The following is a 27,864-nucleotide window of genomic DNA, read 5'->3' as shown; positions in this document are numbered from 1 at the left end:
TTACCATTAAAGTATGTAAGATTGCTACTTGGTAACACTTACCATTAAAATATGTAAGATTGCTACTTGGTAACACTTACCATTAAAATATGTGAGATTGCTACTTGATAACACTTACCATTAAAATGTGTAAGATTGCTACTTGGTAACACTTACCATTAAAGTATGTAAGATTGCTACTTGGTAACACTTACCATTAAAGTATGTGAGATTGCTACTTGGTAACACTTACCATTAAAATATGCAAGATTGCTACTTGGTAACACTTACCATTAAAATATGCAAGATTGCTACTTGATAACACTTACCATTAAAATATGTAAGATTGCTACTTGGTAACACTTACCATTAAAATATGTAAGATTGCTACTTGGTAACACTTACCATTAAAGTATGTAAGATTGCTACTTGGTAACACTTACCATTAAAATATGCAAGATTGCTACTTGGTAACACTTACCATTAAAATATGCAAGATTGCTACTTGGCAACACTTACCATTAAAATATGTGAGATTGCTACTTGGTAACACTTACCATTAAAATATGTAAGATTGCTACTTGGTAACATTTACCATTAAAATATGTAAGATTGCTACTTGGTAACACTTACCATTAAAATATGTAAGATTGCTACTTGGTAACACTTACCATTAAAATATGTAAGATTGCTACTTGGTAACACTTAATACCAATCTGCTTATACTATTACTAGTATCAGTTGAAAAGGACTGGTGAATACTAAATAGCACAGATGGAATTTCCATTTGAAGCATTATGACTTGATATTCATGTATTCAATTTGCATACTGTACCTTTGGTATATATCTATCAGTGTACATTTTTTACTCACCTAGGGAACCCTGGTATTAAACAGTGAAGGTTATCTAGTAAAAAGTGCATGGCTTTCCATACCTAATTAATTTGAATGAATACCCTGATAAAATACTGAGAATCTATCATAGATTTTGATAAGTTTGTAAGCAGAACAAATATCAATCTAACTACAGACGTACACGAGTTGGTGTTACCGTGTATATGGAAACCATTCTCACAAACGAGAACTGTTATTTATTCCGTGACACTGCAAAATAACAGTGATGGTGCGTCTTGAACGGTGCCATAAAAGAGGCCATGTTTAACGACAATGACGGAAACAGGACTTGAGGGAAATATGGCAATGGGTGTGTAGGAAAACAAGCAGTTTCCATAAAAAAATGTACTCTTAAGTACATCTCCCTATTAGGTTTTGTTTGAGTTTGTACAAGTTTGCTTTCATATGTGGACTTTGATGTGTAGTATCAGTATCAAGAACTATTGATATTGTACCACTTCTTATGGTCTTGCCAAAAAGTACGTTTATTCAAACAAGAAATTTCTTTTCCAACCAACTGAGAATTTTCCTCAAAAGATTTGTTATTAAATATTTGCATCTCAAAAAGACTGAAATTAGACGTAAAGATAATATGCTAAGTTTCAGGGAAGGTGATTTCTTTATTTTCAACCAACTATTATTATTATTATTATGAAAAACTTTTCAATGCGAACCAATTTGTTAAAAATTATGTCCATGTATGTTGATGTTTCAAATTCTAACTTGATGGTGATAGTTTACAGAACAGTCAGTGATATCGTTGTCATTGGGATGCCATCCGTCATTGTCATGGGCATCCATGTCAACGCCAAGGTAACCATCACTTTAGTGTGGAGAATGCAGCAAGTCTCAGTGGGAAATAAAATTGCTCTGAAATGAAACAGCTGCAAAACAGAATAGTTCATTAAAAAGTAGAAACTTTTTACCTCTAGTGATATCATATGTATATGTTACAATTGGAATTCTTTCACATGGTTATCAGAAGGGCAATACAAATAAAATATCTTGTTCAACAACCAGACGTGGTTGAATTAAGGTCAATAAATTCACCTTGTACCTAGCATTCACAAATTTAGATATTATAGTTGCTACAGCTGACAAATACAATGAAAAATAAAAAGAGAATGGACGCCACATTTACACCTGACAAATACAATGAATATAAATCAAGCTACAAAAAGATAAAGGTTTGAACAAACGTTTAGGAGATAATCATAGTTGATAAGAATTTTGTACAAAAACCATTCCTACTGTGAGTGAATCACAAACCAACTATTACACATCCTGTATGGAAACATAATAATGATACAGAGAATCTAATAAGATCCTATACATGGCTTTGATGGTTGATTATAATAAGATCCTACACATGGCTTTGATGGTTGATTTTGAACTCAATGGACTTCAGGGATGTTTTATACAAAGTTCTTTTCAACAAAACATATTCCTGAAATCCCTTTTTGCAGCTTGATTGGTTGTCATTGTAATGCAGTTGTCATCATATATCAGAGAATCACAGAAACTACTTCACTAGTCAACTCAAAAAAAGAAAACTAGGTGGTCTAAAGACCACTCAGCTTATTAACAATAGTAAGAACTCAAATGCATTTATACTGTAAACAATATGACTGTTTGTTGCAGAGTGTAATTTATGGAATTATACTATTAAACAATGAAATATATTAAACCTTGTCAATTCTGTTGCTTTCTCATAGTGCAGTTTGATGTTACTACTTATCTACTGTGTAAACACTTGAAATGCATTTCTCTTCTTAAAAATAATGTATTTTGAAAAAATAGCACCCTCTAGTGGTGGTATATAGTATAGTACTCTATTTCTGTATGATGTGTTTGTGATATTCATAATATTTACATTCTTGCTCAAGTTTGTATAATATTGTAAAATACATCTTTGTTATTTTGGCCACAAAAGATATGCATCCTGGGTGACATTTTTATATATTATACAGCAATTGCTTTATAGATGTCAACCTTTTATCTCAGAATAGTTACACTTCTTAAATGTCAAGTTATGGAGTAGATATGAAAGGAAATTGCCTTGTCGTGTTGAGTAGTCAAAATGTGGATGAGAACTCTATTATTTTTCATGAATTTTGTTTTTATTGTTATCTTGTCAATGGTTTGAAGTATCATGTTAAAAAGTATGTTTTCACCATAACCTGTATTGATAGTGTTGGAGAAACAATGCAATTTTTCAAATTTGGTCAGTCCATTTTATAAACATTGATCTTTGCACATATCACTTGATATTCGACAATCTGTTTGTCTGATTCAAGTTTGAAAGAATACATATTGAAAAAATAATCTTGTGAAGTTTATATATGTTTAGTTATAAAATGATTTTGATTGAACCTTGGCAAGGTCTACAAGAAAATTGACTAAATATTACTTAATGGAAACTTCATTTTGCATTGTGAAGCTGCAGGCACCTCAGTTTTTATCACTACACAAATTCTTAGTTCATCTTTAAACAAAAAAAATGAAAAAGAAGAATGGTATTCTCATTCACATTGTTGTTGTCATTGTGAGAATGTATTTTCAAGTTTTAAGTACATTCTAACCAAATAATGATCTAACTCTGCTAATCACCATTAACTGACTTTCCATCAACTGCAGAGTGTGGATGTTCTCAACCAAGTAAGGAAGAATCAGAAACTACTTTTCTTTGAATATTTTCCCCAAATTTACTCACATCTGTGTGGTTTTACTCACTCCTTACTACAACTTTGATTAGTTTCTCTGTGTCCATCCACAATCAGTGTATGATGATGATGAGATGGACCAATTTAATAACCTTCCAGCACTATTTGTAGAATATTTGTATTGTTTGCAGTGTTCCACATATGGAAGATAACCATATATGGAAAATTGAATAAACCAATAGCTTGCATGGAAAAGCTGGTTAATCAAATTTGTCATTTGCTCTATATTACTTATGATTGGTTGCTGAACCAATTTCAGACATTTTGATTGGATAATGTGAATTTGAAGTGGTCCAATTAGATTCATAGTGGATGGATAAAGATGGAATACTTTCTCTAGTTTTCCTGTGTGGTGTGATTTTATAATCTCCTGCAGTTTGTTGCAACTTTAATCTTTCTCTTCTCGGAGGACACACCTTGAAATGATTGCCATCAAAATTGAATCACCTCAAATCTGTTTTTCTAAATGTTGGAGGAAAATACACCTTTTTAATTTTAAAATAAAAATACCATTTTATCATAAGAAAAAGGCAATTATATATTAGAGTTGTCTTATATTTCATAATGAATTATATATATCAGACAAAAAGTTGAAATATTAAAATACTATTCTCTGTTTTGAACAAAACCGATTAACAACACAGATTACGAGGTGTTTTTGCACGTCATATTTTTAAGATGTGTCCACAATTAGAAGTAGACTATCTGAATAATAACTATATTGATATACTCTGTAGAGTGAGAACTTTAGACCTTGTGCACTTTTCAACACATCAACACAATTACATATATACTAACACTGAGTGACGCAAGATACTAACTGCATGCTATGCAATCTATACAATATGCATATGTCCCAACTGACCCTATCAAATGGAATTGACAGATGTTTCCTTTGCTTTTTAACAGTTTCTCTCTGATAGTCTTGGCAGTACGTGAAATTTAACCCTAATATACTACATGTACCTGGTGTATAGAAAATGTATCCTAAAATAGTATCAAAATGTCAACCTTTGTGCCAAATACATCAAATTTAGTTTTCTAGTTCTTCTCCACATTGTCCATTGAGTCTCGTCATATTCTGCATGCATGTGCCTGGGGTGAAGTCAAACGAGATTTGTTCTTTTTATGACTACATCACAATTTTCACATTTTTTTTCCTGATTTTGAAGGTCACATTTGATCAATTTTAATCCAAACCACTGTCAACTATCTTTCTAAAATGATAGAAAGAGATATGAGTTCACTAGCTAAATATTATACTATATATGATGTCAACCTGTAACTTAATAACCCTTAATGAAGTGTCCATATATCCCATAAAAAACATACAGGAAAGGAATTTCAGTTCAAGTCTTGTTTCATATTCAATTAGAGAGTTCACTTATTAAAATTACATATCATTATGTTCGTCTCATTGTGGACTTCACTTAGATAAACCTAAAAAGTTATATTCCGCTAGAACTAATTGAACTCTACTAAATGGTAATTATCTTGTATGATTATTAAATATAGTATTATATAATCAATTTATCTGTTAGTAGTTATGAAATAATTTAATCTTAGGACTACAACTTTCCAATTTATGTAAAGATATCAAACATAGATATGATAAATTGACAACATGTCATAAAATAAATGTTTAGAGTCCTTATATGTTAAAGTGGCACAAGGTGAGTTTATAAACAATTTACTCAAGTGAAAATACAATAAAACCACTTTCTAGTATAATGTTAGTGTTGATGTATACCTTCTATGACATTACAATTGTCTTCTAGCATTGTTAGAACAGTTGATTGCCTAGTATTGATTCCTATACATTTTTGGTATGCATAAAAAATTATGTCATCAGATCATTTTAATACCAGGTTCAACATATTTGTAAGTAGAATACTATGAGTGACTTTTAGATATGCAGCATAAATCTTGTCCAAAAAAGAATAACTCAGCTTGTGCCCCTTTAATCATCCCTGTATTAGTATAGTCGTACCATGTGTAATCTCAATGCTGGCTATGATCCCAACTATTGGCCATGATCCCAACTATTGGCTATGATCCCAACTAATGGCCATGATCCCAACTATTGGCCATGATCCAATCTATTGGCCATGATCACATCTATTGGCCATGATCCCAACTATTAGCCATGATCCCAACTATTGGCCATGATTCCAACTATTGGCCATGATTCCAACTATTGGCCATGATCACAACTATTGGCCATGATCCCAACTATTGGCCATGATTCCAACTATTGGCCATGATCCCAACTATTGGCCATGATCCCAACTATTGGCCATGATCCCAACTATTGGCTATCATCCCAACTATTGGCCATGATCCCAACTATTGGCCATGATCCCAATTATTGGCCATGATCCCAACTATTGGCCATGATCCCAACTATTGGCTATGATCCCATCTATTGGCTATTATCCCAACTATTGGCCATGATCCCAAACTACTGGCCACGATCCCAACTATTGGCCATGATCCCAACTATTGGCCATGATCCCAACTATTGGCCATGATCCCAACTATTGGCCATGATCCCAACTATTGGCTATAATCCCAACTATTGGCCATGATCCCAACTATTGGCCATGATCCCAACTATTGGCCATGATCCCAACTATTGGCTATGATCCCAACTATTGGCTATAATCCCAACTATTGGCCATGATCCCAACTATTGGCCATGACCCCAACGATTGGCCATGATCCCAACTATTGGCTATAATCCCAACTATTGGCTATGATCCCAACTATTGGCCATGATCCCAACTATTGGCCATAATCCCAACTATTGGCCATGATCCCAACTATTGGCCATGATCCCAAATATTGGCTATAATCCCAACTATTGGCTATGATCACAACTATTGGCCATGATCCCAACTATTGGCCATGATCCCAACTATTGGCCATGATCCCAAATATTGGCCATAATCCCAACTATTGGCTATGATCACAACTATTGGCCATGATCCCAACAATTGGCCATGATCCCAAGATTGGCCATGACCCCAACGATTGGCCATGATCCCAACGATTGGCCATGATCCCAACTATTGGCCATGATTCCAACTATTGGCAATGATCCCAACTATTGGCCATGATCCCAACTATTGGCCATGATCTCAACTATTGGCCATGATCCCAACTACTGGCTATGATCCCAACTACTGGATATGATCCCAACTATTGGCCATGATCCCAACTATTAGCCATGATCCCAACTATTGGCCATGATCCCAACTATTGGCCATTATCCCAACTATTGGCCATGATCCCAACTACTGGATATGATCCCAACTACTGGATATGATCCCAACTATTGGCCATGATCCCAACTATTGGCCATGATCCCAACTATTGGCTATAATCCCAACTATTGGCCATGATCCCAACTATTGGCCATGATCCCAACTATTGGCTATAATCCCAACTATTGGCCATGATCACAACTATTGGCCATGATCCCAACTATTGGCTATAATCCCAACTATTGGCTATGATCCCAACTATTGGCCATGATCCCAACTATTGGCCATGATCCCAACTATTGGCCATGATCCCAACTATTGGCTATAATCCCAACTATTGGCCATGATCCCAACTATTTGCCATGATCTCCCTAAAGACCCAACAGTAGATACACTGAAAATGGAATTCACTAAAAATGCAGCTAGCACCAATTCCATTTTTATAGTTTTCAAGTGCAGATGTAGTACCTATGTATGATTTCAATCTAGATTTACTTATGATTCAAATAATGAACAGTTCAACATATTTGTAAATTAGAATATTTCCTACTGTAAATTTAAAATCAAAACAGTACAAAGATGGCCAAATTAAATTCAAATATTTCACTTCTGTAGATTTAATAGAATTGCACACCAATAATCAAATTTATACCCAACTATTTCCTTCTATAGATTAAATATGAAAACATTAATTATATAATTTAATCATACATGTATATATAATGATGTATAATCAATATTAAAACAGAACACAATATAGCCAGACTTTAATAGTCAAATAGAATACTGAATATTTCCTTCTACAAATTTAATATCAAAACAGAACAGTGATAACTAGACCATCCTATATTACTTTCTGCAATTCAGTTTAATATTAAAAAGGAACTAAAGATAACCAGACTATATTAAGCATAAATTTTAAGTAACTACATTTGTACTTCTTTCTTCAAGTTGCTAGTATTAAAGGTGGACGAAAGGCAGGCAAAACAATATCTGACAAATAAGATTACTTTTGACATGTGACTGAATTCTTAGCACATTTCCTTCGTGTGGATAAGAAACTAAATTTTTAGCAGATTTTCTTACTTATGGATAAGAAACTGACTTGTTGGTGGTGTTGTTATTTTCTTTTTCCAGCCCATAGATTATGAAGGATTTAAATTATTTATGGAGACATACTTGGATGTGGATATTATGCCAGAAGATCTCTGTCAGCATCTATTTTTATCCTTTGTAAAGAAGTCACCAGATGATGATAATAATAAAAATATTCCTGGGAGAGAAGGTTGGTGCAAATTTGTAATTTCTATACAAATATCATGTCACAAACACTTGTACCACATCATTATTTTTTAAGAGTCTTCATGGAAGGTAACATATCGACCTATTAAAATTTTGGTGTGGAAACATGTCTAACTGAGGGTATAGAAAAATTTAGTCCTAAACAAAATAATTATCCCATCTTATATTTGTGACACCACAGCAGAGTGCTCTCTAAGCTAATTTGCCACTGATGCACACAATTCCTAGTGACACACCAAAATTTGGTATTCTCCAATTTCTTACTATGTGGTGACTCATGAGAAATCCCAGTTTTTCTCATTTTGACTCACAACAACAAAATATGGCTATCATTAGAGGACACACCACACTATGGGTAAAGGTAGCACAAATGCATGAACATGGTATTCAAACATTGGGCTTTAATATGTTGAATTGTATGCATATGGTCTCTGTTATTTAGTCATTTTATGTTTGTCAAGCCACTTATATGTGTGTTGACTATTAATAGCTCAACAGTAAATTTTAGTTTATATTTTGCATTTGCTGTACCCTTGCTTTAATCACAAAAAAAATGTAGGTCCCAGTTTCAAAGTGTGTTGCTTTCAACGTATTCAAGACTATTTGACAAGAATTCTGATGTCTGTATGAAAACTTCAGATAGGATAGTTAATGTCTATGGGCCTCAACCACAATTGTTTGTATGCTATAGAAGCATTGGAACGCTACGGACAAACTGAAATATGGAATATGCCAATCTGCTTCATAATATATTATGTATATGCATATCAAGTACAACAACCACAAACACCTAATAACCATACATCATTTTCAAGTATGACATGTTTACATGATTATGTATTAATTTGACTACCTGGTATGCCTGTTTAGTATTCTATACCATATTTCATCCTAACCATGATTTGCCGTTAATGTCTAAACTTTGTTCTCAGGATCCAGCAATAACACAGAGACTCCAAGCACAAAGCCAGTACCTAACTTAATAAGCGGTGGAACCCCCGCCGGTTCTCCTAGTCATTCACGCAGCTCCTCCAAAAAATCCACTGCTTCAAATGGCTCTATTCATTCTGTGCATCAAATCAAAGCCACTTCTATATTGCAAAGTGAGTATTTGCATGGGGGGCAAATGGTGAAATCATTGTATCTCAAAATGCTCTGAGTGTCTTGCGAGGGAGCACCAACTCAGTCGATTTTTGCATGATTCTTGCAATTGGCAGGTTCAGCAAACACCATATATAGTGATTCAGAACAATGCACTTTCCCATATATGGAGTTCAACACTTCGTGGTAACATATCTTTCAAAATGCACGTTCTATATCGGGAATTCAACTCTGCACTTGAAAACATATTGAACAATTTCAATTTTCTTATTAGGATTGAGTTTAGCACTCAGTGATATGGTTAAATAAAAATATTCACATTTCTTTGTATGGGCCAACACCATTGAGGTAGCACATTGAACAGTGCACAATATTAGGGAGTTCAACACGATGTACATGTATGGTAATATACCTCACAAATATGCACACTTCCCTTAAAAGGGGTTCAGTAAACATGTATGGAAACATATTTAAAAAATGCTAATTTCCATATTAGGAGTTCATCACCATATATAGATTTCTCAAAATATGCACATTTCCTTATAAGGAGTATAATACCATATATGGTAACATATTGAAAAATGCACATTTCCATTTTAGGAAGTTCATCACCATATATAGATTTCTCAAAATGTGCACATTTCCTTATAAGGAGCACATATGGTAACATATTCACATTCCATTGTAAGGAATAGAGTGCCATATATGGTAACACATCGAAAAATGCACATTTTCAAATTAGGAAGTTTAACACTATATAAATGTCTCAATATATGCACATTTCATTAGTAAGGAATGCAGCACCATATATGGTAACATATTGAAAAATGCACATTTCCAAATTAGGAAGTTTGACACCATATATAGATGTCTCAAAATATACAAATTAGGAAGTTTGACACCATATATAGATGTCTCAAAATATACAAATTAGGAACTTTGACACCATATATAGATGTCTCAAAATATGCACATTTCCTTATAAGGCATACATTGCCTTGCACCTTTAATGCTTACCTTGCAGAAGTTATAAAAGATTGGAGTAAAATTGTCATACATAAATGTAACATATAGTTACAAAATTTGTTCTCAGCGGTATGGTACAAACCGTCCATAAGCCTCAAGCACGTTCTTGAATTGTATTCTCAATATTATGATGTATAACATTCTTTCTGTAACAGTTCCAATTACCCATCAATGTGAAACTGAACAAGATGTTAGCCATTATAACATCCAAATATCTTTTGTGAAGTAAAACAAAATTAAAATATAAAGTACAAATGGTCTTCAAAAGCTTTGCAGTTTGCTGCATGATGTCGATTGGTCTGTTCTGTGGGGTGTCTAAATAAAGAATTTACATGTCAGTTGGAACAAATATACCAAAAACTGAAAACATAGAGAAACATTAGGTAATCATGACCATGCTCATAGCAACTGTTAAAAAACAAGTAATGTTATACCCAAATAAATATGAATATGGGTAAGTCTGAAAATGAGTATTCACAGAACAAATAAAACAGTTCCTAGCAACCATGACTGTACCCATAGCAACTGCAAAACCACAGATATTTCAACCTCTAAGTATGATTTTGTAGGTCACAAAATAGTACACGTTCCTGAAAATGATGACTGCTCATAGCAGCTACTTAACCAAAGTGTAATCACAGGTAGACCATAGAGCTAGCATTCCATATATTTGACAAAAATGCCTAGCAATAATTACCATGCCCTTAGCAACAACAATTACAGGTAGACCATAAAACTAGCATTCCATATATTTGACAAAAATATCTAGCAACAATTACCATACCCTTAGGAACAACCTAGCTAGAATGTTTTCAGTTAAGACAAATATATCTTATTTGCCTTTTGAGTCAGCTAGGGAATTTTTTTGTAAAAGAAAAAATTTGGTGAGTCCATGACCTAATAACAACAACAAATCGTGTAGTATTTTTGACATTAACATTATTAATGGGTGACTATTGAAATACCTAGCAACCACTATAATGGCCATAGCAACTATAAATAGATTATACTCGGTTCATGGTAATAATTATGATAATATTAGCATCGTTGTGCTGCAATACCAATGGCATTAATTTTCATTTCTGTTAATTTAGTTACTAAATATTTCATTTGAATTTAATTTATTTAATTTCATTCTATTTTACTTAATAAACCTAGTATTTGTTGTTTTTTAGCCAATTTCAAAAACTGACATGACATACAGGCATACTTTACATTCCAGAAAAATCCCAAGCAAAATCTTCCAAAAAATCACAGAGGCAAAAAGCACGCAGGATAAAAGCTAGCTCCTTGCCAAGATCATTCTTCAGGCGACACAAGACACTGATGGAACGAGACGATAGTTCTAGTGAGGAAGAAAAAGTAGAACCTACCGGACCTAGAGAAGAATATCCTGAAGGTGTACACCGTGCTGTAGCTAGTCAGGTGGTTTATATGAAAGATATTGTGTGTTATCTCTCACTGTTAGAAGGAGGAAAACCTGAAGATAAACTAGAATGTAAGTCTTTATTTTGTACTCACTTGCTTTTTGGTGGTTAAAGATTGGTTGGTTCATTAATAGTTATTTGGTTAATGGGTGGGTGGATGGGGTAGGTGCATGGATAAAAGATAGGTTGGTTCATTAATGGTTGGGCAGGTGGGTACAGGTTGGTTCATTAATGGTTGGGCAGGTGGGTGGGTACATAGATGGGGAATTGATCAGTTAGTTCATTATTAGTTTGTTTATTGACAACTCAATAGGTGGGTAGTTTTGTTGTTGTTTGTTTGTTTGTTTGTTTGTTTGTTTGTTTATTAACAGGTCTGATGTAGAATTGTTTGATGAGGTCTGACGGTTATATCAATATTTTTGATAAATGACATATGAAAGTTAATTACTTTAATTGTTATCCGACAGACTTACTAGTATTTATAAAGAACTAGTCATAACATAGAATTGTCTTTTCTTGTCACTTTTGAAAAAATCTGAATCCCATTTCTCCATATGGTATGTAACAATGAGCATAGAAGTTACAAAACTGACTGACATCACATTTGTAAAATCTAGTCATGAATCAAGGTTGTCATTGATTAATAACAAGGATTTAAACTCCCTAACAAATCGGGGTCATCCATTTATCAAACTCAATCCTTTTTTCAATTTCAGTTATGTTTCGATTGTATGACACTGACGGAAATGGACTGCTCGATAGCTCAGTAAGTACTGATATTTTCTCCTCACAATTATGTTGCAATAAAACCTGATCATAGCAGTGTTCAATAAAATCTCACCCTTTTACAACATGAAATAAAACCTCACCCTTTTACAGCACCGACTATTAAAACCTCACTCTTTCACAACATCAAATGAAACATCACCACATTGCATTAAAACCTAACCCTTTTTTTCAGCATCAACTAAAACCTCACCCTTTTACAACATCAACTGAAACCTCACCCTTTTACAACACCAAATGAAACCTCACCACATTGCAATAAAACCTAACCCTTTTACAGCATCAAATAAAATCTCACCCTTTTACAGCACATCAAATAAAATCTCACCCTTTTACAGCATCAAATAAAATCTCACCCTTTTACAGCATCAAATAAAATCTCACCCTTTTACAGCATCAAATAAACCCTCACCCTTTTACTGCATTCAAAAAACCTAGCTTGCTAACTTTAATATAATAATTGTTAGCCAGTTGTCCTGCAATTGTTAAATATCTGGATGGTTTCAACACAAGAACAAATACAAAATTTAACATTTCTGACAAGAAGTACTATTATTTGTCGTTATTATTTTGTTGTTGTTGTTGTTGTTGTTTATCATACTGTATTCACTGATGATACAGTTGTGTATTAAAGTTATTATTATTATTATTATTATTGTTATTATTGTTATTTTTATTTGACTGCGAAAAGTAAGATGATAGTTGTACAGTACTGTTGTCCTCTCTTGTTGATGATTCATGTTGTGATATTCCGTTCAAATTGTTCTCCAGACAGAGAGACATAAAGGTTTTCTCTATCAGAATCTTTTGTGTTGGGTCAGAGGTCAATAACAGAGTAATTTTGTATACCTAACTTGTGCATCACACTACTTCACTTTGTCACCAGAGGGTGCTGTATTTGGAAAGATCTAGTAGTAGTAATTTTCATGAGAAGTAGGCAATAGATGAGAAAATATGAGCAATTGTTAACCTATAACACAACAGTTTTTGGGGTGTTTGTCACTGACAATTTTATTTCTTTTTCAGGAGCTGGATTGCATAGTTAACCAAATGATGCATGTGGCTGAATACTTAGGATGGGATGTGTCAGAGTTAAGACCAGTGAGTAAAAATTTTCACACCACAAATCAAAGTGAAACTATAATATAAATTCAATATTATCTTTTGAGTATTTGTCGGGTCACTTCAATATTGTTCTCTGCAAAAAAAATCACCCCAACAAGAATATAAGTTTAGACTAAAATTGTAATTTATTAAAATGAAAAAATATATCTCAATGAAAAAAGTAGAGCCTTGTTCACTGCCAATAGCCAATCAAAAGGCTGTAAAAATCGAACTAACCAATCAGACTTTGATTGGATCTTGAATGTCAATATTGTCAGATTGCATGCAAAGAAAGCCCTTTATCTGAGACTGTGCTTATCCAGTGCAATTTAAAAGTGATAGGTCACTGTGATTTAACAATATCTGTAGCACTCTTGTATTGTAAACTTGTATGTGTATGTTTGTTTGTTGAATTGTTCATTTGTTTGTGTGTTGTTCTCTCCACTAGATACTTCAAGATATGATGGTAGAGATAGACTATGATTCAGATGGTACAGTGTCATTGGAGGAATGGATTCGTGGTGGAATGACAACAATACCACTATTAGTATTATTAGGCTTAGATACAGTAAGTAATACACTTCTAATCAAAATTATCTTTATTCATCTACAATTCCTCTCATTAAAGCTACACAAGCTGTAACTGATATCATATTTTTTTCGATCAGACAACCACAATATATTTTACTGAAAATTGTTAAAATACCAATAATTTGACATTGTACATACTAATCAGAGGTCTACTTTATCCATAAATAGTATAGCAGCAGATTGAAAGCATATTATCACATTGGGGGTGCTGATTTTAGGGTGTGGATCTAAAATTCAATTTGATTATATTTATTGTACTATGTTATATGTACAGCTACATAAAATTGTTTACCTACAGGTGATTCAACACTGTTCATGGGTATACAATATATTACAAGCAAGTTGATTATATTTAAGAAAACAGTTTAAAAAAACATTCCCGGTGCAACTCTTGTCCTCACCAAAGCTGCATATCTTTAAGTGTTGTTTACAAATCTTTCCTCACCAGTAATTGCTTTTTCAAGAAATATTGAGACTCAAGAAATCAAAAATTTATAATTTTGTCATTTATGACAGCATGATTATTAATGTATTGCTAGCTCACAGTCATCGACTGTAGTCATAGTAACATTCTTTCTTTTGCTTTGTTTTGGTATTCAATATTTATTTATTTACAAAATGTATTACTCATTTATTTGAAGAACAAAAATCATAATACGTGTACAGGAAGAGTGTAAGCAACTACACTTAACATGTGTTCATCAATTTTGGAAAATTCCTGCAAGGGCTTATGGGAAAAAACTTGCAGGAAGTGACATCACATTTACTGTAATCTCTTTATCTTGACAAATACAGAGTTTCAAGATTGAATTTTTCCTTTAACAGAATTTGATTACTTTTTATCATAAAAATTAATTTATGTTGTGATTTTTTTTTTCAATTTCAGAATGTCAAAGATGATGGTAACCATGTATGGAGATTAAAACATTTTAACAGACCAGCATATTGTAATCTCTGTTTGAATATGTTGGTTGGCCTGGGTAAACAGGGACTTTGCTGTACATGTAAGTATATTACTGTATTTGACTGGGTAAACAGGGACTTTGCTGTACATGTAAGTATATTACTGTATTTGACTGGGTAAACAGGGACTTTGCTGTACATGTAAGTATATTACTGTATTTGACTGGGTAAACAGGGATTTTGCTGTACATGTAAGTATATTATTGTATTTGACTGGGTAAACAGGGACTTTGCTGTACATGTAAGTATTCAACTGTTTAATACGATTATGCCTATGTCAGCCATGGTTTTGAAAAAGTTAGTAAAATATGCTGATGTGAATGTTTTGTCTAATTATTTCGTGCTCTTGCAAAAAGACCTGATGACATAATACACATTGTCATAATGTAAGACAACCAAAAAATATGTCCTGTACGTTTAGTTTGGATGTGTGCAATATGACTTATTCATGGTTTAATAACTGTTGTACATGTATAGCCATATACTTTAAATACATAATGATAACATATTGCTGTAACATTATTCATTTTGTGTTTTACAGTTTGTAAATATACAGTCCATGAGAGATGTGTGCAGAGAGCCCCACCATCATGTATTAGTACCTATGTCAAGTCTAAGAGAACAAGTAATGTAAGTGTCAAATAATAACCTCAATATATCAAATATCCCTTGGTAAAGTCTCACAGTGTATCAAATACCTCTTGATACAGTCTCACAGTGTATCAAATACCTGTTGATACAGTCTCACAGTGTATCAAATACCTCTTGATACAGTCTCACAGTGTATCAAATATCCCTTGGTAAAGTCTCACAGTGTATCAAATACCTCTTGATACAGTCTCACAGTGTATCAAATATCCCTTGGTAAAGTCTCACAGTGTATCAAATATCCCTTGATACAGTCTCACAGTGTATCAAATACCTTGTGATACATTCTCACAGTGTATCAAATACCTCGTGATACAGTCTCACAGTGTATCAAATACCTCTTGATACAGTCTCACAGTGTATCAAATACCTCTTGATACAGTCTTACACAATGTGAGGATTGAATCAGAAGCCAGTAATAAAAGGCCTATGTTGGATTAGGAATAAAAATTTAGGTTTAAAAAAAAGTGTGGCGGCCGAGTTACAGAAAAAGTAAATTGGTCCAAGACAAAAGAATAAATCTTATTTACTCCTTAAGACTCCATTGATATGATAAACCAATGTGAAAACCTTGAATTGAATCACAGACATTTAAAAACCAACAGTGTGACAAAGCCTACGTAAGAAAATTTTTTAGGAATTCTTTTTAGAATCACCATCAGTATAAACTCCTATAGGATGTTTTTGTAATGGTGGGTATACTACACTAAGAGATCTCAATAGGAAGTTTTGTTGGATTACTAATTTACTGATGTCTTTCAGGATTACTAATTAAAAAGAATTCTTGAAGCAATTTTAAAAGATATAAATTGTTATCTAGGGATATTAAAATACCAAAGGAAGTTTTAAGGAATATTAATGGTTCCTATAGAATTCTTTGAAGAATACTAAAGGATTTCTATTTTGGTAAGGGAAAAGATCAAGAGTGTTATCTCAAATGATCAAGATAGTCATTCATTGGTTTTATACTAAAAATAGTTTGATATATCATTACCAACAAGAGAGTAATTTCCCTTTCACAATAGCATTGAGGAAATAATGTTACAATGAAAATACCACTCAGCACTTGCTATTTTAAGTTGACTCGCCAATATTGTTAAATTTGATTTGAAATGCTAAGTTTTACACCTCAGCCTTTTGCAGCCAACATGTCACATCCTGTGTATGTGTTATCATTCAGGATTAATTTGGTATCATGATATCAACGGTGCTATCTATAGAACTCTAGCTGTTAGACAGAATGACGTATATTACAAGCAATGGATGCTGTTACCATGGCAGTGGATGCAGTAACCATAGCAATACTACAAGTGTACAAACATGTCAAATTTTAACACTAATTGCTGCCCATGGTTAATGTCATATCAAAATGCTCTGTTATGGAATGACTTACATCGATGACAATTCCTGCTATTTCTGACTTCACGGGATAAGGCCCCTCATGTCAATGATGAATTCTAGTTCTCACATGTAGGGACAAGGCCCCTCATGTCTATGGCAAATCTTACTCCTCCCCTGGTATAAGGACAATTAGACCCCTCATGTCAGTGTCAAGTCTAACTACTTCTGACTTGACAGGACAAGACCCCTCATGTCAGTGACAGTGTCAAATCCTGCTACTGACATGACAGGACAAGACCCCTTCATGTCAGTGTCAAATTTCACTACTGACTTGAAAGTACAAGGCCGCTCATGTCGATGTCAAATCTCAGTACTGACTTGCAAGTACAAGGCCCCTCATGTCAATGTTAAGTCCTACCATTTTACTCTCAACTGTAACCATGGTGATGCAATGATAATGTCAAAGATTATCTGATAGCATTGCATATTGTGATATTTGTTGTTTGAGAAGTGTTAACAGTTTGGTTCTTACTGCTGTCAAGTCTAAAAATGTAAAAGATGAATACAACTTATAAAATGGGTTGGCATTGAAATTTCACACTGCAAAATTGAAATGATTCCCTGCATGACTAAGGTAAAAAGAAAAAATGTGCATTACTAAAAGAACCACTTTCACAGGTAACTTTCTTGTGTTTGAGAAACCCTATTAAATTGAAGGCATGAGAAAGGACAGAATTTTCTCTACTTGTAAAATACTGTCTACTTTTTTGACTATTTTATGCATGCATGTTATTAGCGGCATGATGTATCTGTATCACATTGATCTCTCCTCTCCCCACTCCACCAATCAGATCACTTTCTTTCACTACTCCACCAATCAGATCACTTTCTTTCACTACTTGTCATAATCACATCTTCTCATCCATTGGTACTCTGACTCAACACAGTCACTCTCTAGTTAATCAGTGAAATATCAGTTGTATACACACACTTCTAAAACACTATAATATATAGTTCTTAGTCTCTGTATTTGAGCTTGTTAGTCCCAGTGGGTACAACCATAGGGGCTGTATAAGTATGGAGTATGAATTATATATGTGCACGCATGTATCTGCCTGTCCATATGTTTCTTCACTACCACTATTTCATTCAAATTTGTTACAAAGGTGGGATTTTCAAATGGAAATATGCCCTTTTTTCGTTTTTTGACTCAATTAACTTTCAATGAGAGAATGACAGTCATTTTTGTTGTTTCAATTGTAATATCTCTAAATGTCTCAACTTTGAACACCTAGAGGTTCAAGTGTCTACATCCATATGTAATATCTGGGACACATATTGGTAATATGCAAATTACTTTGACCTTACAGGTCAAATCAGTGTTAGACTGTACATACAGCATGCCATGCTTTCCAAATTATGTACAATGATATGACACTAGACATGTCAGGTTATATTGCCTTTCACTTTCAAAGGGGTCATATTAACATTTAGTAAGTGTTACGTAAGATACATCATTTGGTCAGCGCATCTTTCCAGAATTCTCAGTTCAGGTTGTCGTGCATGTTTTGTGTTTTACAATATATATGTATGTGACAAGTCAATTTTACTTTATGTGTCTTGGTAATACCTACGACAGGAACTGAACTTGATTGTTCTTTCATTGTTCATTCTTTAATTTCAACTATATGTTCCCCTTGGAAAAGATTCCTAGATGTGATTTTTAACTGTTTAATGTTTACCCTTGTCCATGCATGTTGTACGTGTTCTGTAGTTGTTCATTTTGTTCGTACGGCAACAGTATCTGAGTGTTGAAGTTTTGTCTTGCGTCTATGTTTTGTTGTTACTAGAACCTGAATAACACAAGGGATTCTTGGTCTTTAAGTTTCAACTTTAAACTTTGGTTTGTGTGTTTGTTGTATATTGGTTCCAATGTTTCTTATTTATATCACACATGCAGTCAATGCCAAAGGGGGATCCTGAGACTTGGGGTGATGTACCGGTAGGTCAAAGGTCAATTTTATCATCCACTCTCTCTACAGCATGAATTTGTCTTGGATTTTATTGTTGTATTTTATCCCTTCACAACTCATCAACCATTCCACATGAATAAGAATTGCAAAAAAGAATCAGAAAAAAAATCAAATTCAAATTTTGATAGCAATAAAAAAAAGCAAAAATAGAATAAACGATGCAAAGCTGATTAGTTTCTCTTTTCAATATATTACAAAAGAAAAAATTAGTACAAATTTGGTCAGATTTGATGTGTGAATAATATGTGAAATTAAACATTTCTCAATGGTGTTGATTTTTTTGTGTTTCTTGTTTGATAAAAATTCAGATTAATATTACTCTCAACTCTGAATTTTTAAAATTTTTCAAGCCATGTGGCAGTGTTATTTGTTGGGAATTTGTGTTCTGTTTGACCCTACCACGATGTGAATGCACTTCACCATCCTTAGCTACTGTAGTTACCTACAAATCTATCTATACCTACCTACCTACATACATACCTACCTACCTACCTACCTACCTACCTACCTACTAAAAGTTGGAAATTGTCTTGTCGGTCGCATGCTAGTGCACTCTAGCAGTTTCAGATTTTTGAATAATGCAACATGAAAAGCTAAATGATTTTGTTGTGTTTGTTTACTCCTTTCTTTGTATATATTATACCAGTTTATTCCTACAATTATTAGAACCTCTATATAAGCATATATCTATTCTTACAACCATTTACAAGTCACTCATCCTGTTACCATAGCAACAGAACTTGCAAATAGTAATAGCAAGACGACTTGGTAATATTTTCATTATGTTATATTCAGCATGTTTTGCCTAAAAATATACTCTTCACCACAAGTATGTATATAGGCAACTATTCCATCTACTGTTATTTGCCACTGTAATACAATCATGTTACAATATTAGGTGATAAATAGCTATCATTTCTATCATCTTCACCAAAAATGGACCATGACACTTTTCATACACATGCGTTTCTTTTTTAATCTCACTATCTAGACCCAAATGTTAGACTTAGTGAGTCCTGATTTCATGTCTCGTTTGTCAAAAATGGTTCAAATTAGTGTAGATACCTTGTAAGTGTTACGTATAGAGAAATGGTAATGAAACATGTAGGTGTGTTCAGGAGATATTGTAATATTAGTTTTTATCTTGTGAAAAATACTGGGGAGAGGAAAGGAAGTATACCAAGTGGTTTTGTTATCTGTGATTTTGTAAAGAAAACAATCAAATCACCCTGAAATATTTAAGATGCTGAAAATTTAATGTTTCATTAACGTCTGTCAATTTTTTTCCTAATTTTAACTGATTTCTTTCAAATTTGAAGTCCCAAATATAAAATGAAATTCCTTCAAAGTTTCTAAAATGTATGAATAATTGAGTTTAGTTTTACAAGCTGTTTGGTAAAGACACTAACTGGATGAAATCCCCATATACAAAACTACAGACAACAATCCACTATGGTGTTTATGCATGCATTGCTATTTTTGGCTTGATTGCTTGCATGAATTGTAAAGCCAATAACCGACCAAACCAACAAAACAAGTCTTGGTTTGTTGTCTTGTAGTGAGCCAGAACTCTGATATTCAATTGTTTCTTGTTCTATGATCCAAAGGGTTCTATAGTTACAACATTTGTTCATGTTTTTTGGGGACCAAAGTAACAAAAATCAGCCAAATAAGATAGGTTCATAGTCTTGCTCATGTTTTTAAAATCCACTGGTCAAATTCATGCACTCTTAATCGGATTTAGTAGCAGTCAAGTACACACTTATGTTTGTTGTGAAAAATGTCTTGAGAATTCACCTCAATTTTTTTTAGATACAGAATCAGGAATATTCCATATTTACCTTGGTATAGTGAGGCATTATACAAACCGTAACACAAAAATATAAATATGAACAGGGGGTGCTACCACAGATTTTAGGGTTCATACATTCCTTGAGTTCAACAGGGGGTGCTACAATTGTTTTTAGGGTTCATCCATTTCTTAAAAGTTCTAAGAAGTCTTGTACTTCAACCACTTGTAGGAACTCATTGAAAGTCAAGTTTCTGAAATGATAAGTTGTGAAATGTGAAATATTGCCATTGAACTGTACAAGTCAAAATAACATGTCAGTAGAAACTATTGCAAAATGACTTAACAATAGGTCACACTTATTTCATTGTGAAAATCGGTGTATTACAGTAAAGATGTTATTTACAGTGCAGAGTTTGATGATATTTACAGTGCACAGTTTTGATTACATTTACAGTGCAGAATTTTAATAATATCGTAGATTGTGGCCCATAAAGATGTTATTTACCATGCAGAGTTTTGTGGTTATTTACAGTGCAGAGTTTTGATGATATTTACAGTGCAGAGTTTTGATGATATTTACAGTGCAGAGTTTTGATGACATTTACAGTGCAGAGTTTTAATGATATCATAGATAGTGGCCCATAAAGATGTTATTTACAGTGCAGAGTTTTGTGGTTATTTACAGTGCAGAGTTTTGATGACATTTACAGTGCAGAGTTTTGATGATATCATAGATAGGGGCCCATAAAGATGTTATTTACAGTGCAGAGTTTTGTGGTTATTTACAGTGCAGAGTTTTGATGATATTTACAGTGCAGAGTTTTGATGTTATTTACAGTGCAAAGTTTTGATGATGTCATAGATAGTTGCCATGGTAAAGATGTTTTGTGGTTCTTCCTAGGTATTAAACCATCATTGGATTGAAGGTAACTGCACTGGTAAGTGTGACAGATGTAGGAAGTCTATCAAGAGTTACAACGGAGTGACTGGATTACACTGTAGATGGTGTCAAATCACTGTAAGTTATCTATATTTCATACATTTTAGTATATGTTACTGATAGAATGAACTTGACAGTGTAATGTCTAGCTACTCCACGTGATTCAAATCAAAACCCAATCAGTTAATATTCAAACCTAAAATTTTACACTTCAAACTTTATATTAGGCCCTCAAAAAAGAATTGTATCTGGTCAGCGCGCGCTTCACTTAAATACCCCCGCATCAGTCTTTTTTTTTTTCGTATTTGTCCAGCCCATGCACTCTGCAGATCTGTGGGGAAACACACAAATATATGTCGTTGTTCAGAGTAATAGAAATGAGTTTTCTTTTATGAGCAGTCACATGGCTCAAGTTATGGGAACACAGTCTTTTGGTTCATCGCTAAAACTTGCTGTATGTCAGTGAGTGTCAAAGCGACTATGAAGGCATACTTCTACTTGGGGTAGCTAGACACTTACTGAGTTTCTGTGTATTAGATGAATAACTGAAGGTCATTACTTGACAAGGGAGAGTTTAACAAGGTTAATTAAAACATTAATTACATTTACAAAACCCACAATGACAATGATGAATATAGCATACACATGGCAACACAGATTTCTTGCTGTGATGTGACTACAATAGTTAACTTTATTTAAATTGACTAATATGTATATTTAAAGTAGTATATGTTGTTGTATTTAAATGTTATGTAAATTAGGTACATTTAATTAATATACTGTATTCAAATTATATGTAAATGAGATTAATTAACATAAATACTTTGTAATGTGTTTAAATGTTATGTAAATCATTGTGAATTAGCATTAATATTCATATTAATATTCATAATTCATATTTAAGTTAACTTAGTAATCAAAATTTGTACTCGGACTCAAAAATTTTCTTGGAAGCAAATTGCAAATTTTCGCTGACACCTTAACAGCATCATAAGGGGTGAACTTAAGTTCTATGTACTAGTATCTGAATGATAGTGAATTTGAATATTTGTTTAGTATTTACATAATATGTAAATGAAGTAAATTAACATAAATATTCATTGTATTTAATTTTTATGTAAATGATTGTGAATTAACATGAGAATTCATGATATTTAAATTTTATGTAAATGAAGGTGAATATTAAGTAGTAGCTATGTTAGGTCTGATATAACAGGTAACTCAAAGTTGAAATCGACAAAGTGTTCAAAATATTTGCCAGAATCGAGTAAAATGCGTCAAATTCTTCTACATGGTTAAAACCTATTGTCAACTAAATCTTCGTACAGAGTGAAATTGACAGAAATGTATGGACTCATCAAAGTATATTAGAGTGTAATGTGTTGAAATGTCATGTACCAGCTGTGCAGTCTACTCCCAATGGATAGTTGTCGACACTATGAATGGCCCTGTCACTATGAACAGACACTTTAATCTTAACATGTTCTACTCAATTAATTCTTGTAACCTTGGTAATCATCAAAGCGCTCAAAGGTCAAAGGTCAATATCCTTGAGTAACTCTAGTAACAGGAATAAGCTTGTCTGAGTGCTGTATGCATAGAAATTCAAATTGTCACCTGCTGAGGACGATGAACTCTGTATAATGGTACTTAGTAAAGTATAGAAGTACAAAAATGTAGCTATGTTAGACTGTAAGATTGAAAAGATATTTAGTTTATAAAGTTAGGAAAACTTATCCCAATATGTGAACAAATGCTTTGCATGCTATAACTTTCAGTAAATATAAATTTATTGCTTTGAACATTGTCAAATGAGTATGATGACCTTCAGTCTGCAAGACAGACGTAGGGCAACGAGTTTTGGTCCAATTTTGACTACCAAATATAATATTCATAAAATTTTGGCTACCAAATATACTGTAAATCTAGATATTTTCACCACTAGAAAATTTTGTGATTTTACAGTCTTCAGCTAGTTCTCAGACTAATTTTTACTATTAACAGACTGGTACATTGTTTTTATATACAAGATAAGTGAAAATAATTCTTCAGCAAAAATTTCCAGTTTTGTACAGGTATGCCCACAATATTTAGACATGACACATGACAAATAGTAAATATTTCAAATTATGATTATTTTACTCTTTCACAGCTTCATAACAAGTGTGCATCACATATAAAACCAGAATGCAACCTGGGGGAGCTTAGAGATCACATGTTACCACCAACTGCTGTTTGTCCCGCTGTCCTGGTAAGTCAATACTGCCCTCTAGTGGCCAAGCATAGAAAAGAAATACAACCTGTAGGATTTATCAGCATCACTTCAAGACAAAGAGAAGGGGTAGCCTAGCAATGATTTAAACTTCTTCTGTTTTACAGGAAAGTGTGTAATCAGGAAGAAACATTCAGTATTTCATTTTATTTCTCAATATTTGCAGATCAGCTATTATAAGTTTTGTTTGTGAAAGCGTTGTTAGTATTTTTATTCTAAAAATATCCTGGATGCTGAATGAAATGTAATGAAACACTATTACTGTTTAAACGTTGATAGTTGAGGTGAAAGGTCACTTGTAGATCAGGTCAAAGGTCATGTATAGTAGTTTTGTATAATATTAACACATTCTGTACTGTTGTGGAGTCTCAGAAATATGTTAGTTTCATAACTGACATCATATATGCAATTCTCAAATCATACAGAAAGGTATAACTCTACTCACACTTTGCATTGCAGCTGTTTTACAAACCATACATTTTACAATCTAATTAAAACATAACTTCAATTCAAGCTTCAACCCTACTACTCAGAATAGAATAATCCACACCTCTAATACTTAATAGGTTTATACTATTAATGAAATTTATTTAGGGGATTGTTGGTGTTCATAACCATTAGAATAAATGTACCTCAGGATTGTTGATATAAGATTCTATCTATAATCCTAAGTTTTTTGGGGGCTGGCTTTGTACACACAAAAACTTTTTCCACAAAAATAAGTCACACTAACATACTTTATATGTGTTGTGTCATATTTCAATATTCAGCTGAGTGTGTCAACAACAGTTGAACTGGATACGGTTGGCCAACCATATAAGTTATTTACAAGTAGTGTCTATTCTTCCCTTGTATTGTCCAACATATTGAAGTATGCCTGACACATCCTGCATTGCCATTCCACCAAAGTTTTCATGTGCCAACATAAATAAGTTTACAGTATTTGAAAACTACACATAAATATATTCTAAATAGAGTTTGATGGTAAGACTGAGGAACATTCAGACATTTATATGTAACTTGTGTATAATCGCTTATTTTATTACCAGACAAATTTAATGGGACAAGTAACATTTGGGTTTAATAGGCATATGTAAGAGTAGCCAGTGTGACAAGACTGAAGAACACTGTGCCTACTGTACATGTTGTGTACCCTTAGTCTGTTTTGTAACCCAAACCATAGACAGTGGAGGAATAATTAACACTCCACTTTCTATGGCCAAACAAAATAACATTAGGATTAAGGATGTTAGCGTACCCACCATGTCAAGACTGAAAAACATTTTACTAGGCCCATTATATTTGTTGTATACCCTAGTTTGTCTTGTAGGAGACAAAAAGTAACATTAGGGTTAGCAATGTTAGACTAGAGAATAGACTAGTGTCCATTGCAAATAAAGGGGTTAGCCATGTTAGACTAGAGAATAGACTAGTGTAGATTGCAAATAAAGGGGTTAGCGATGTTAGACTAGAGAATAGACTAGTGTCCATTGCAAATAAAGAGGTTAGCAATGTTAGACTAGAGAGTAGACAAGTGTAGATTGCAAATAAAGGCTTTATCCAGTTCAAAACTGATATCCTGTGTAAAACTTGGTCCAGTGTTCCTCAGCTTTGCCATCTTGGTATATGGTCAGCCAGGTATATTACAATACTACAGTATGACCCTTGACCTCCTATTGTCATGCATAATAACCAAAACATTCTCTCAAGTAGATATCCTCCATGCTAGATATTTAACCCAAACCATTGAATGCATATAGTCATCATGTATGTTATCATTTTAGTTGTCTTTTGTAGCACCTTTGTCATCATTGTATTTTTGTTTTTGTTTTTGTTGTTTATTTTCCCCTAATAGGTCCGTGCACGAAGTGCTCATTTACTGAGGGTCAACAACAATGCTACTCCATCCACAACTACCCCAAGTGACCCCGAGGTTTGTTCTTGTGGTAAAAGAATGTCACCCTGCTATTTTGGCATACGCTGTTCATTTCACACCATGACAACACCTGGTATCTATCTATTCACCACACTGGTTATGCCAGATCATGGTCCCATGCCTGTAACAGTGCTAACTCTCCATACACACCGACTATGCCATCTCATGGCCCCATGCCTGTAACAGTGCTAACTATCTATACACACTAACTATGCTAGATCATGGCCCCATACCTGTAACAGTGCTATTTAAACTATCCATACACACTGACTATGCTAGATCATGGCCCCATACTTGTAACAGTGCTAACTATCCATACACACTGACTATGCTAGATCATGTCCCCATACCTGTAACAGTGCTAACTATCTATACACACTAACTATGCTAGATCATGGCCCCATACTTGTAACAGTGCTAACTATCCATACACACTGACTATGCTAGATCATGTCCCCATACTTGTAACAGTGCTAACTATCCATACACACTGACTATGCTAGATCATGGCCCCATACTTGTAACAGTGCTAACTATCCATACACACTAACTATGCTAGATCATGTCCCCATACCTGTAACAGTGCTAACTCTCCATACAGTGTAACTATTCAGCTGTACTTACCAACCCCATTAAACCATCCAATACTTACCATCTCCTTACATCTGTATCAATACTTACCATATGATTGCCATCCATTCAGACAACACTGACCTGATAAACTTGCCACTGTACTGTCCTTACCATCAACATAAAACATGACAACATTTACCATATACTTACCATTCCCTTACATATTAGGCAATACTTACCATATGCTAACATCTGTAACAAAGCTTACCAATACAATAATTACCATAAACTTACCCTTGGCAAAACTGTCCCCTTTACTAAGGCATATGCTATATGCTAACACCTGTAAGGGTACTTATCATCCACTCTGGCATTTTATACCACAGTGACAATACTTATCATCTCCAAAAGAATGTTACAAACTTACCACCTCCTTACCACTGTGACAAACTTACCATCTGTGAACATAGTGACCAACCATCTCTGAACCAGATAAGCTTACCATCTCTGAACCACTTTGATAAACTTACCATCTCTGACCCAGTGATAAACTTACCATTTCTGACCCAGTGATAAACTTACCATCTCTGAACCAATGACATGATTCCTCAACCACTGTGACAAACTTACCATCTCCTTACCACTTGTCCAATACTTATCACATTTAATACCTTGTGAAAATACTTTCCATCTACTTACCATTGTTAGCAACCTTACCATTGTGACCATACTTACCATATGTCTTACCATTAAATGTTAACTTTGTTCCCATTTTAGCCACTCATCATAGTTGTCAGATTAACAATTTCCCATTAACCTGAATTCAAGGAAAATGATATCATTAGTTGAGTCATCAAATGGGCCAACCTGTCAGTCCCATCAAATGGACCAACCTGTCAGTCCCATCAAATGGACCAACCTGTCAGTCCCATCAAATGGACCAACCTGTCAGTCCCATCAAATGGACCAACCTGTCAGTCCCATCAAATGGGCCAACCTGTCAGTCCCATCAAATGGACCAACCTGTCAGTCCCATCAAATGGACCAACCTGTCAGTCCCATCAAATGGGCCAACCTGTCAGTTCCATCAAATGGACCAACCTGTCAGTCCCATCAAATGGACCAACCTGTCCATTCCATCACAAACTAGTACAACTTCCTTCACCC

At 33.8% G+C, this 27,864-nt stretch overlaps 1 protein-coding gene across 8 annotated transcripts in view; it reads left to right on the top strand.

Annotated features, from left to right (window-relative positions):
* Window positions 1-27,864, top strand: part of LOC144447379 (diacylglycerol kinase beta-like) — a 232,522-nt gene that overhangs the window by 153,564 nt on the left and 51,094 nt on the right. For 4 of the 8 annotated variants that reach the window (XR_013482019.1, XR_013482020.1, XM_078137369.1 and 1 more), the window contains 12 exons: window positions 8,000-8,147; window positions 9,097-9,267; window positions 11,514-11,789; window positions 12,435-12,484; window positions 13,531-13,605; window positions 14,057-14,176; window positions 15,086-15,203; window positions 15,704-15,792; window positions 19,112-19,153; window positions 21,878-21,994; window positions 24,069-24,167; window positions 26,044-26,121. Coding sequence is in view for 6 of the 8 variants with exons in the window: in XM_078137369.1 (XP_077993495.1) it covers window positions 8,000-8,147; window positions 9,097-9,267; window positions 11,514-11,789; window positions 12,435-12,484; window positions 13,531-13,605; window positions 14,057-14,176; window positions 15,086-15,203; window positions 15,704-15,792; window positions 19,112-19,153; window positions 21,878-21,994; window positions 24,069-24,167; window positions 26,044-26,121 (1,383 nt within the window). In the remaining 2 variants the exon portion in view is untranslated. The remainder of the gene's footprint in view (window positions 1-7,999; window positions 8,148-9,096; window positions 9,268-11,513; window positions 11,790-12,434; window positions 12,485-13,530; window positions 13,606-14,056; window positions 14,177-15,085; window positions 15,204-15,703; window positions 15,793-19,111; window positions 19,154-21,877; window positions 21,995-24,068; window positions 24,168-26,043; window positions 26,122-27,864) is intronic. The other 4 variants (XM_078137373.1, XM_078137370.1, XM_078137371.1 and 1 more) reach the window with 4 other exon arrangements.

This window comes from Glandiceps talaboti, chromosome 16, assembly GCF_964340395.1.
Source record: "Glandiceps talaboti chromosome 16, keGlaTala1.1, whole genome shotgun sequence".
NCBI lineage: Eukaryota > Metazoa > Hemichordata > Enteropneusta > Spengelidae > Glandiceps > Glandiceps talaboti.
The sequence above is the reverse complement of the archived record's forward strand: the minus strand, read 5'-3'. Positions and strand labels throughout refer to the sequence as shown.